General features: G+C 44.3%; 1 protein-coding gene across 4 annotated transcripts in view; it reads right to left on the bottom strand.

Moving 5' to 3' along the window:
* IFT56 (intraflagellar transport 56) overlaps positions 1 to 13,685 on the bottom strand; it is a 357,694-nt gene that overhangs the window by 39,072 nt on the left and 304,937 nt on the right. For 3 of the 4 annotated variants that reach the window (XR_013594114.1, XM_078640297.1, XM_078640303.1), the window contains exons 12-15: positions 5,099 to 5,162; positions 4,876 to 4,964; positions 2,534 to 2,617; positions 1,973 to 2,042 (exon numbers count right to left, since the gene is read on the bottom strand). Coding sequence is in view for 3 of the 4 variants with exons in the window: in XM_078640297.1 (XP_078496423.1) it covers positions 1,973 to 2,042; positions 2,534 to 2,617; positions 4,876 to 4,964; positions 5,099 to 5,162 (307 nt within the window). In the remaining variant the exon portion in view is untranslated. The remainder of the gene's footprint in view (positions 1 to 1,972; positions 2,043 to 2,533; positions 2,618 to 4,875; positions 4,965 to 5,098; positions 5,163 to 13,685) is intronic. The other variant, XM_078640309.1, reaches the window with a different exon arrangement.

Raw genomic sequence — 13,685 nt, 5'->3', positions numbered from 1 at the left:
GACCAGCAGTTAAAACTACAAGTCCCATAATGCTCTGTACTGTTGTTTATTCACATGGAATTACAGTGGATCTTATTTATTCGCAATGTTGCATGAAATTTTCTTTTTAGTACCTGCATTAACGTTGTGGCAATCTGTTCTTGGTAATGCGGTCTTTGATCGTAAGCGTTTTGCGCATTTCCGATCTCCTGCTGAGATTACCGCTCGTACTCCAGAGTGGTCAAAGTAGGATGTCACCCCACTCCGACGCCCTTCCTGCAGCAGACACTATGTTTCGCTTGTTAGCATCTCCCCACCCAACGGGCTGGTGTCTGCGAGTGGGTCATGCTCCTGATTTGGATACGCAAAACAAGTCCCCAAGTACAAGGAGCCTCCGATATATATATATATATATATATATATATATATATATATATATTCATATATAATTTGTTATCGTTTTCCGGGGTCAACGTGCATGGGCAGGAATATTCAGTGCTTAGGACTATTGATGAGGATCCCCTGGAAGAGAATGAACCCTGACTTTATGGCATGCCGTCACCATAGTCGAAATTGCTATTAACCTGAAGGCCATCCACTTCCGGCTCAAACTGACGCTTGCCCACACCATGCCTTCACCAAGGGGCTCCTACCAATCAGTGATGCACTAAGACCCCTCCTCAATATATTAATCGACTTATTCACATTCCCGGACACCTGGAAACACTCCACTGTCCTGTCCCTGCTCAGGAGACCATCTGCTGACCCAGCCACACTTTCCAACTACAAACCCATTTCCCTCCTACCATACCCCGTAAATATCTTAGAGAATCTAATCAACTGGCGCCTCACCAACCACCTCAGCAACCAACAGCTCTTCGATGCCACACAGACCAAACTCATGCCCAACCACAGTACAGTAACCGCACTCATCGCCACCACAGATGACATCTGCATGATCCTTGACAGAGGAGACACGGCAGCACTCATTCTCCTGGCCCTCTCTGCAGCATTTGACACAATCCCACACCACATCCTCATCCAGCGCCAGCATGAGATTAGCATCAAAGGTACCGGTTTCGGCTGAATCTGCTCCTTCTTAACAGATAGAACACAAACTGTCAGCCTGGTACCTTGTTCCTCGGAAGACCACAAACTCATCTGCGAAGTACCTCAAGGCTCATGGCTTAGCCCCAGACTCCTCACCGCATACATAGTTCCTCAGGCCAACATCATAAGTGCACCCGACATCAACATCCTCTGCCATGCAGACGACACACAACTGATACCCTCACTCTTGGACAAGACACCCAACACAAAAACAAGTTTAACGTCTGCATGACCAAATTAGCTAACTGGATGAAAGTATCTCAACTCAACAAGACAGGAGTAGTGATCTTCGGCAAGTACACTTCCCCATGGGACTCCAACTGGTGGCCAGCTGAACTCTGACCCACACCTACACTCAGAACCCAGGAACCTTGGAATAATCACCGAGAACAAACTGGACATGACCGCACAAGTCAAAACGGTCATTGCATCTTACTTCCAAAAACTGAAGTGGCTGAGGAAGATCTTCAAAAGGCTGCCAAGCAACACTAGAAAAATTACGGCTAATGGCCTAGTCACTAGCAAGTTGTGCTATCGGAACACCCTCTACACTAGGATAACCAAACACCTCACTACAAAGTATTCAGAACTTCACAGTAAGACTCATCGTTAACCTCTCAGACAGAACTCACTTCACACCAAACCTCAGGGAACTGAACTGCCTCCCGATAAAACAAATGCACTCAATTCAAACTCCTTATACAAACATTAAAGGCACAACTCAGGCCCTACCTACCTGAACAGTCACATCTCCTTCTATCAACCACCCAGACACCTCTGCTCCACAGGACTCCTACTCGCACACCCCCCCCCCCGCTAAGGGCCAAGATACTCTCACGGGTGATAGTTCGCTTTACAAATACACATAACATAACATACTCACAGCAGCGTGCGAGCCAGCTCAAGTATGTGTAGTCATTCTTGATCTTCTCACTCTGAATTAGTAGAAAAACCTGGATAGGAGAAAACAGTTTTAAGGATGGTGCCAAGAGAAAGGCTCCCTATCCTTCAATGTATCAACAGCTGATGCACCTCAACCGTGCCTTGCATCACCCTTGCCATTCCAGAACTGAAACAAACACATAGCTCTGCCAGTGCCCCTTACTCCTTTCTGACTTGCAGCTCTGCCTGCTACTCCAGTGCTAGGACCAGACAATACTCTATCAATGCTTCTCTATCTTAGCTTCGTGCACTACCTGCTTTTCCAGCATTGGGAGCTCTACATAGGCCTGGCAGTGCACCCACATCTTTAACTGCAGTACCCCACACATTTTAATTCTACTCTTACGGTCTCTGCTGAAACTCCATTTACAGTAGATTAAGGTGCAAGAACAGTGCAGTTTTATACAATGTCACACAAGAATCAGAAAGTTCAAAATGTATTCCTCACCTACGAACTTTGAATATTCCCCCAATGCATCTTTACAGTACATAAAATCAGTACCTCCTCTGCCTCCTTGTAGTTTCCGGACGCCGCCTTGGCCTGGGCATAGTTGAAATTGAATGTGTCCTCATTGTAGAAATAGCTCTGTGGGAGAAAAGACAATCAAGACTCTGGGCATCCAAACTATAGTGAGCAGAGCGGTTGTAATTTAGATGTTAACATCAGTGTGGCAAGAACAGGGACCCTCCTGGGGCGGTAGGATGGTTACATATCTCCCTCTTCTACTTCTGGTCACCTGCAAGTTGTCAAGTAGAGCATATTTGAAGTGGATTGTTCTTCAATCAAACAAAAATGGCTGCTGGCATGGTGGTTTGGCTAGCATTTTGACTCTCAACAACCTTTTCAATGTTTTGCGTTTAGGCTTTATTTGATAGAAGCATAACAGTGAGGTATAAGTCACTTGCCAGTAACAATAGATTTCAGGCAAATGGACTTCATGCTGAGGCGTTTAGATCTCCAATCCCTTTGTGATGTATTGTGGTATAACTGGTAAAGCAGTGGGACCATCGCTGATTGTACCATAGTGGGGAGGTCCAATTTTTATGTTTTCTTTCCCAATGCAAAACGTTAGCTTAAAGAGGTGACAGCAAAGAATGGGTATGCAAGTCCTATTTGGTAGCCATTTCCCAAAGAGTTTGATGCACAGACTTGCAGAAAGCTATCTGGCCGTCAAGAGAGAGTGGCAGAAGTTAACAAGATAATATGTAACACCTTGCGCACAGATTAACCACACCCCTTTGTTTGACACACTTGGCACTATACTGCAGGGCTAATGGCCAATTTACATCAGATCTGCCTGTAAAGCAGACCCAACAAAGTTTCACATCAGAACATATCGCTCTACCGGTAACGTGCTACACATTGCTTTTCCTGGCTCAGCTTCAGCAGGGACCCTTTCTGCTGATCACTCCTACTAGTCATTTTTAATTACTAAGGGAACAGAGGAATGTCCTATTCGAGCCTCACCGGTCTCTTCTGCTTCCTCAGATTGGTATGCTAACTGTCTATTAAAATTGGTGGAATTAAACCCTACAAACTGTTATCCCCCCACTCACAATATGAGCAAACTACTGCTGAATGTTATAAAGAAACAATGTAATGGTAACACTCTTGAGAACCGAAAGAATTGACAACCCATTAAGTGGAAAAACAACAGAAACACGTTTTTTCAAAAAGTTAAACAACTCTGCCCAAGAACAGGAACAAAAACGACTATTTCACTAAAAAGGAAAAATCCCTGAAAATGTTTTCAATAGAAAAAAGTTATTTGGACCCCATAGTGAATCCCTATTACAACGTAGTTTCAATATTAAACGGGTTTAAAAGAGGCATGGTAACAAAGGTAGAGAGGATGGGTTATGGAATGGATTAAATGTAGGGATGAGGGTAGAAAAGCAGGGCACTCAAAAAAGGAAAAATGAGAAGCATGAGAAAGAGGAACATAAATTAATGTTGAACCTCAGTAAGGGACTGGGGTCGGGGCGGGTGCCCAGGAAACAAGAAGGTAGGCAAACGAAGGAAGGGAGAAGAAGCATAAGACTGGAAAAACACAGTGTAAAGCGGGATTTAAGTTTCAGGGCATAAAGCCCCAAGAGAGCAAAAAGAATTGAAATGTTACTCGGTGACAGGACATGGGGAAAGTGATGACGGTAAAATGGATCGGTGTAAATCTAGCACAACCTCTATAGAGAACCCATTTTCAAAACTGATGGAACGTTCACCTTAAAAAAAGGATGTGAAAGGCAATTTTGATTAAAAATAATATTCCTTGAAATTAGTTCTAGAAAATAGTAAAAAGTAATATAGTATATGCCAATCTTTTAGAAAATATCAATTAAACAGTTTAAATTAAATTGATTTTCAGATTTATTATTTTATAAATTTGGTTTTCTATGAAATCATATCAACTGCTACCCTTGGCTTAGTTATTCTAAACACCTAGAAATCTGCCACAAGCTAAAAACAAATACCCTGACCCAACGTTCTTGATTTTCTGTTCTTATATAGTAAAACATTAACTGAGTCAAGGGATAAGTGAACACTTTGGATGCTTAGCAGGGATGCCACAGAATGTCATGTCACTTCAAGGCATGAAGGAATGAAGGACGTTAGTGGGACCTAAACTTTCAGGTGAGAATAAAAACAGTAATAATTTTTTTATACAGCCATCCTTGCCAGGCAGTAAGATACAAAGGGTGTTGTCCTATGACAGAAGACTAAACACAAGATTCCTTTCCTGGTAACAGCCTTTAACTGAGTTGATATTCATCAAGAGGAGGCACAGGAAGGCTCCCTGAGAGGAAAGTCACTCAGCGACACCAAATCTAAGATCAGGAACTCACCTTGACGGAATTGAGGTAAATCAGCACATCCTCAAACTGCCGGAGCAAGAAAAAGCATGAGGCCATGCACTGCCTACCAGGGATAGTATCTAATGGGAGTAGAAAAAGACAGAAATTGAGCAGTCAGCACCATCAGACAGCCAGGGATTTATCAGCCAGAGTATTCAAGCCCAAGTAGTGTGTGATGGAAAACAACAATGTTTGCCATGATCGCTGAACTTACCACATTCACTTGCAGACCCGCCAACGAGCTGAAAGAACTGCTGAGCAATCTTTAGATGGTCCCTCTGCAAGCCAAGAAAGATCAGCACAAGTCAATCCAGGTTTCACTGAGCATCGAACGTACTTAAACTCGTAAGAACACCTTAACACGGGCACCAGAAAACACTGTCCTCTCCGAAGTCAAAGCTTCAAATCTTCACATTATGAATACTGCCACTGCTACAAAATGTCCAACTTACAATTTCAAGCTCATCACTGTTACACAGTCTCATTAAACCACAGCAACACATTTCCTATTCCGACATTGCTCAAAGCATAACTCACCAACAACTAAGGAACATTCAATTTTTACACATCATAAGATTCACAACCTAGGCACTCATTTGGAGGCCATCACTGTATTACAAATGTGAGTATATATTTTGTGCAATATGTTCTTAGCACTGTGCAAGTATGAGTTGAACTGCTTTGTTCTTGCTCTTGTATTGTGTTTGGCACCAACACTAGCCATACGCTAGTGTTAAAACAGAAAAATACAAATAAAAACTAAGATTTATTAAGTACAACAGCTAACAGAAAAAGACAGCGCTAGACACTTTAATAGGCCATCCTTCAGAAAAATCTTAAAGACCCAGATCATCTTCAAAGCCTTCCTGAAAATATAGGTTCTCTGGACCCACGTACATGAAATGGAAATATGTTCCACAGTATGGGCTTTAAGTGCCTGATCGATATTTCCTCCGTAACATTTCACTCAGGGGGCATGTAACAGTTATATTTAGTTTGAGGAAATGTTGCAATGTTTTAAAACTTCTTTTGGCCTGACCGTATAAGACTTTCTGCATGAAGAGTCAATTTTGAACAAAACACATTGTTTTACAGGGAACCAGTGGAGACTCCTTATCGTCCGGTTGACATGATCACACATTGTTCAAGTGCCACAACCTTGCTAACAACAACGTTTTGAATTAGTTGTAAACTAGTTAAGGTACTTTCCGGTAGATCGAGGTAAAGACTATTGCAGTAATCGAGTTTTGAAAGCACACATGTGGAGATGACTGATTTGTTTTTGGAGTAATTGTACCTAGCAAGTACAGGGCATGAAATCACCAGAAGGTGATCTGATTTATTTGTGACTTAACTGAGAGGTCTTAATCAATTTGAACACCCGGGGATATCAAACTGAAAGACAGGAAATGGGAGAAACCCAGTGATAAGACACAGGTGGAATTAGTTATACCGACAAGTAGCAGGTCAGTCTTGTCGCTGATGAGTTTCAAGAAATTGTTGCTCATCCACTGCTTCGTGGTGTAGAGACAGTCTCAAAAACTGAACAAAAAACATGGTACATTCTGGTCCAAGTGGAGCACCGTGTGTCATCTGACTAAGAGATGACATCGCAGCCAAATGATCTCATTAGCTGCCCCAGTCGTTTTATTCAAACTGTAAGCAAGACTGAGGATAGTGAAAAGCCTGTGGAACCCTGCATTGAACCATGAGTGGCAGATGTACTGATTGAGAGCGTACCCTTAAGGATGATGTGAACCAGTTAGAAGCGACCTCCGATATTCCAACCTCCTCAACAGTGTATTGAGCACACTGTGGTCCACTGTGTCAAAAGCAGTGGAGACATCCAGTAGGGTCAAACCTGTTGCATCTCCCTAATCCAATATGGACCTCTGATCATCAACTGCTACAGCAACTGCTACAGCTAGTGTGGTCTCTGTGCCTCTGCCCAGATGAAAGCATAGTTGCCAGGGGTCCAGCATTTTAGAAGCTTCCAAATAAGCGAAGGGTTGTTTGGCTCCATTCTTTATAGCAGCTCACTAGGAAAAGGGAGGAGGGCATGGCAAGGAATTCATTATTAAATATAGCCTAACTACACCCAGCATCCATATAAACACACCTGTGAGCATGAAGCAGTTGAACAGATCAGCATTACATCAAATCAAATATAGCTTTATTCAGAGACAAATGTATCCATAAAGGTACATTTAAAATCACAGGCAATATTAAAATTGACATTTCATAAAAATCAGAGTAAAATTGTAAAATATTTCACTAAGCTATAATAAAACTGTGAGATAATACGAATTAATTTTCATTCTCAAACGAGCCCAGGTAGCAATTTTCAGGAACATGCCCACATAAAATATACTCTTATCATCAGTGAGCAGGAGCAGCTTACTATATGCTTCTCTAAAATCACTAATGACAGGTTTCTTAATTAAAGGGAGTAGAATTATTTTTGTATACATAGAGTAAAATCCACAGAAGAACAAGAAATGTAACAAAGATTGATTGACCTGAGCTTCCATTTCAGGGGCAGGGGGGAAGAGTTCAGATTTTCCTGAAATCCTAAGGGAAAACATAACAAATATTTAACAGTACCTGCCCTGAAGCGAAACTAAAAACTTTGTTCCCATCGTCCCTTATATTCTGTTAAATACACTGTGATCAATCTGTTAACTCCAATATTCATATAGGCCGCCACACTCAGCTTTAGAGTCTCAGATGCTAGTCTATCGGCCTGTAGGGATTCATATAAAACTGCTTGTAACAGTGTTTTGTTAGTGGTATAGAACCATCAGGGTTTTCAAACATCTGTTGGCAGCCTACCTTTTGTAAATGTGATTCCACTGTTGCCAACCATGGAATACTCCTGCCTTTTTCGCAGGCGAGACAATCAGAAATAATATCTCTGGTAAAGCATGCTTCTGGAGCAAATATAAATATAGTCTTCAATGAAAGGGATATTCAATTCATTTTGGCAGATAAAGTTGGAGGTAGAAATAGGGACCCCTAGGACTCTTCTGCGAAATCTATTTTCTTCTACTTGAATTGAGTTTCACTTGTTAATACCCCATATCTCAGCCCCATATGTAGCTGTCGGTAGGTGTACAGGAGTGGGAGAATAACTACACTGCTCCTTGGTTGTGGTAAACTAAATAGCGAATTAATAGCTCTTAATAATTGATAATTTATTACTACTTCGTTTGACATGTGCCATCAATGAACCGTTGTCAGTGAAGATTAGTCTCAAACAGGAGAAGCTGCGAGTGCATTTTAAAGTGGACTCATCCACTTTAATTGAAACCAAATTATGTTTCCTCGGGCCACAAGTCATTATATAAGATTTATTATAATTGGTATGTAAGTCCTGTGATATCATAAAATTTAAAAAGCCTTGTACTAACTGTTGTAGGGCCCTCAGGGTGCGAGCCATTAGTACAGCATCATCAGCATATAACAGTGATGGTAAAAAAGAGCCTTTACCTTTAGGGACACCAGGGGTCAAGGTTACTAAAAAAGGATGGAGATCGTTTATATATAAAATAAATGAAAGGGGGGCTAAAACACATCCTTGTCTCACAAAATTCCAATGGGCTGAGACACCTCCCGATGAGCATTTATTCTGGCCTTCATATCCCTCTGCAAATAAGCTATAAAATGCATCCATGTCAAGAGCTAAAAGGATGGACCACAGCTTCGAACAGTTTATACTGTTGAACACTGTGGTCTAGTCCATAAATGTGATATATATTTCCCTCACCAGAATTTTTTTATGATGTATCAATTAGGGAAATGGGCCTGTAACAGCTAGGCTGCAGGCGATCACCCTTCTTAAAAATGGGGAATATAATTGGTGTGGACCATGATCTTGGTAAAGGGGGGTTTACTAAACTGTTCAAAGCATTCAAAAACATTGGGTCCAAAAGATCTATCGGTACCCCATCTAGACCTTGCCCCCAATGCTCTGGTTTATTGCATCCTCAACTTCCACCAGGGTTAATTGAACTGACATGAAATATGATACTGATATATAATCAGTGCCAGTGGCGACAGGTGCATAGATGTTAGAAAAATGCTCTTCCCGTGCCTTGCTTGTAATATTACAGCTAATCTTTGACTCTACTTGGTTAAACTGCTTCATCTTTTTCACTGCTATCCAGAAAATTTTCTGTTCTTGTTGTTGGCTGTTAAGACTAAGGACAACCAGAGTATCCCGAAACGCATGTTTCAGCCTGATTAGCTTTTATATATTTCACCGAGCATACATGACCCCAGAACGTATTAATCGCAACTTTGCTAGAAAGAACGCCAAGTGCCCGAGATGCAAGGCACAAGGGGCGACTTTCATTTCATGATATGGAGCTGCCAATCCTTGACGTACTATTGGCAGGAAGTGACTCGGGAGAGAGCTAGGATAACGGGGAGGGTAATCCCACACACCACCAAGACCACAGACAGGTTCCAAGATCTCGCCTCCATACTTGCGAAGAGAGAAATCACTAGCAGATGGAAGACTCCAGACTGCCCCAATGTTAACAGATGGAAGCTAGAGCTGGAGAAATGGGCTGGATGCGAGGGCAGGTCTTGCTTCGTGCCGCGAGACAGGGGGTAGGCAAGATGGAAAGAGCTCGGGCACGGGAGGTTTTGATGAAAGAACTGAAGAGCGATGGCCAAGAATCTGAGGCCTCCACTCCTGAGAGACTGTCACAGCAAGAGAACCCCCAGAGGCAAGATTAGGATGGGGTAATAGTGCAGATCCGAAGAGATGGAGAAACATAATACCCTTAGACAAGGGAGGGCCTGGACCTGGAAAAGAGGGGAAGGAGAAACGCAAACACACACTGCAAGGTACAGTGGAAATGAATTACTGAGCTCAATAGAAGAAATTAGGGGACAGCAGTGCGGAGCAGGAGGGGTTGAGTGTTAGTTATCTTGTTGGGGGGTGGGGCGGGGGGAAATAAGAACCTGCATAGAATATCCGTTACTGGGCAAAAGATGAGACAGATGGAATCAAGAATAATGCGGATATGCTTATGCATAATATGGCATATGATACACTGCTCATGAAAATGCTATGCACTTACCTGTACCGCTACCAGCGACACGGCTGACTGATATGTAAAAGGCAATAAAGTTTGTTTAAAAAACAAAGACTAAGGAGTACCACTGCTGAGCTAATACTTCTTTTTTCTACCTAGAGTTACCTGCTTGTATATCTTAGGTAGTTCTCTTATCGCTAGTATGTTCCTGTGGGAGGCCTTAAGTGCCTGCAGAAGTTGGCGATTAGCGGTAGAGCACTCATGACTAAACCATTTTGGTTTAATACTATAGGGTTTTATAGGTCTCATAGGCTCTTTCCTAATGATGGAGCAGAGATGGCCAAAGGCCATGACCGCTCGGTAAACTGTATGTTCTTCACTAAGGCATGCCATAACCACCAATCACTTTCTAAAATAGGTGTGCGGGTGCAACTGCTCTCCATATTAATCCAAGGCCATATGATGAGGGTTCAAGGCTACTAGCTCCGATTTCCCTCCTGTAGAGTGGTTTAGGGGTTAGGGAGAAGGCTACCTCACTTGGGTTATGGTCTCCGTAGCTAGAGGAAATAACTTTTCCTGATAACAACAGTCCCTTTAAATGAGGGGATATAAAGAAGTAGTCTTCTGTGGACGTACAACTTCATCCCCTAAATGTGGGTAGAGCCTATGTGCAATTACCTATAATATCCATGACATTAACTAGTTCGCAAGTTGCCAACAATGATGCCAACTCGAATCCTCTGTCATCAGATCTATTCTGTACCCAGGGGGTAGTATACGTGCAAAAATTGTGTAAAAAGAATGTAAAGGGGTGCTTGATAAAACTCAACCTAACATTAAAATCACCACCCAAACAAAAGCTAGCTAGCTGACCGCTATCGCCTACGGTACACTGTAAAGATGAGATGTATTCAAACAAAATTAGGAATTTAGTGTTGGGCACATTAGTGAAGTCGTTATTATAAAAATTAATTCGATATATGGCTAGACGGCTCTGGTACCTCACTGCCTAAATATTACTATCTAACGTCTCTAGTGCCTACACACAACCTCCTGCTTTAATGTTCATCCAAATAGCTACCCCCACCTATTGCCTGATCTAGAGGGAGTTGCTAGATTATAATAGCAGGCAAAACCATCAACAAATATTTCATGGGAACATATCAGTAATGTAAAGGGTCTATTATTTTATTCTTAAAAAAATATTTTTATTTGCATTTTATCATATAACAACAAAACAATCATGTCATCACAGGTCCACACATCCCGCCTGCCTACCCTCCACCCCCAGCCTTACCATTAAAAACAATACTTCAGTGTTCATACCACACCATTTCACTATCATAGACTGCGCCCCAATCTGCCGTGTCCTGCCAGAGTTCCCTCGGCTCCCACTTGGCTGCGTATGAACCTTCTTCCCGCCCCCCTACTCACAGACCCCCATCAAGGCCATGGTATTTCCTCCACTTACTCCAGACCCTGCCAAATGTTTTAGGGCAGCCCCGCGCCTTGTATGTTACCCTTTCAGCCGCCATATAAAGGTCTAGGCCTCTCCTCCATTCCTCCAACCGTGGTGTCATGGCTGGCCCCCAGTACTTTGCCACATCTCTCTTAGCTACCACCTAGGCCGGGGTCAAGAAGATCAACAGGGGGCGAGTGAGATCGATAACATTGGTCATACCTAGTAGGACCATTTTTGGATCTGACGGCAGAGGAGCTTCCAGTACCTCACCCAGTTCTCTAAGAATCTCTCCCCAATAAACCTGAATCTGCGGACATAACCAGAGTATGCGGAAGAAGTCCCCCCCCTCTCGTCCGCAATTCATATCTCCTATCTTTCCCATTTTATGTAGGCGTACCCTATCGAAATAGGTCCTATGGAGGACGTTAAATTGTTTTAGTCGCAGCCGAGATTTGATCGCTACTTCCCTCAGATGCTTCCCTCAGATGCATAAGAACAGTGTCCCAGTCTATCTCGTCCAATTCACCCTCTTCACTCTCCCATTTACTTCTAAGTGCACCTAGGTCTTCTGGCATGTTATTCATAAGGGTCCTATACGTAAGTGACACAGCTCTCTCCGGTATTTGTTCTTGCAATAGACGGCCCTCTAGGGGTGCATATTCAGGGAGTGTGGCCACCGGGATGTCTTCCGCCCGCCACTCATGTCTCAGCTGAGCATATTTAAGGTATTGCGTGGGGAGCAGACCAAATTCTGCCCTAAGGGCTGGGAACGACTTCAGTACCCCCTTCGCAATCACATCTCCTAGGGTCGAGATCCCTATATCGTCCCATCTCTTGAACCCCTTCAATTTATTCAGGTCTTGTAGCCATGAGCAGTGCCACAAGGGTGTCTGTCTTGTGGGCCTTTTTATTGGGCAACCTGTCTCCTCAAAGCCCCGGGCATCCCTCACTCCTTCTCGGTGTTGAGTTCCGGTCCTTACTGCAGGCCTCCCCGGCGCCCCGACCTCTTAAGGGCGGCGGGCGTGTCTGGTCCGTCTCCGCGGCCCCGCTATAATTAGATCTCCGTCTCGGGCCGGGTACTGCCGGTCTCTCCGCACTACAGTCCCCTCCGTTCTGGGGCCCACTTCCGCCGCTTGGATTCACTCTGTCTCGCCGGGTCTGGCGTCTCTGCTCCTGTGCCGTCCGTCTCCGGTGCTGGAGGTGTTGGGGTACTCCCCCTGGCCCCCAGGTATCTGGGTCTGTTTGGCTGCGTTGGGGGTGTGGGGGGGGGGGGCTGCGGCGCTCTCCGTTAGCCGCCTCCTTACCGGCTTTCTTCAGAGGGCCCTGGATCAGGGGCTCCCGTCCTCCGGCTCACCGTCTCTGTGGCCCCGCGGGTGGCTCCCTCTATCAGCCTGGGTCTTGTGTCGGGTGGTGTCGGGCGCCTCAAGCCCCTGTCTGTGCTGGTACACTCCGCTGCTGCACGTCCTCCCTCCGTTATCCTCGGGGCGTTCTGTATTCCTGCTCGGGACCGGGCCCCGGCCCTTATCCCTTTATCTCTGTGCCTCAGATCCACCTTGCTGCCTCGGGAGCGATATCACCGGTTCCAACGCCTTTCCCGGCTACACTCCCGCTCCTAGCTTCTTTCCGCTGTGGTCCGGCTACCTCCTGGGATTTTGCACAGTACTCGCCCTACCACTCTGCCTATCTCCGGCTCTCAGGGTCCGGCCGCCATCTTGAGGCTTGCGTCCCAGCTCGCTGTTGCTTTGGCACCAGATTACTCCGTTTCCATCTGTGGCGTTGTCAAATTCTCGACCCCAGGGCGCGTCTGGTCTCTTACGGTCCCGTCTCCGCCGACATGGGGCTTCAGGACTGGTTTTAATAGTCGGATTCGAGCAGCTCACCAGGAGCTACAACGGAGCACGTCCTAACCGGCCATGCTGTTGGCCACGCTCCCTAAAGGGTATATTATTTGGGTCAGAACCTGAAAAACGTAAGCGGATGTCATACTGGGCACAAAACAGGTGCAAATATTGGCTAAAGAGTAAAACCTCTGAACTCATCTCACGCAAATGTTGTTTATGGCATGGGTTTTTGTGCTTGTTATATCACAACACAAAATGCTTGTTGAGAAACTAACAAAAAAAAGAAGCAAACAACATCAAAAAACAGTTATAGCCACTTCTGGGGCTTCTAAACTCTAGCGTTCCACACCGGCAGCTTACCAAGCATACACTAGCCTGACTCCAAACTGGCAACACTTTCTTGCCTGTCTCAACGGCCCTCCCATTACTTTAGCTTTTGTTCCAAACTCGCAG

Source organism: Lissotriton helveticus, chromosome 1_1 (assembly GCF_964261635.1).
Source record: "Lissotriton helveticus chromosome 1_1, aLisHel1.1, whole genome shotgun sequence".
NCBI lineage: Eukaryota > Metazoa > Chordata > Amphibia > Caudata > Salamandridae > Lissotriton > Lissotriton helveticus.
This window is presented reverse-complemented; position numbering and strand designations above follow the sequence as displayed.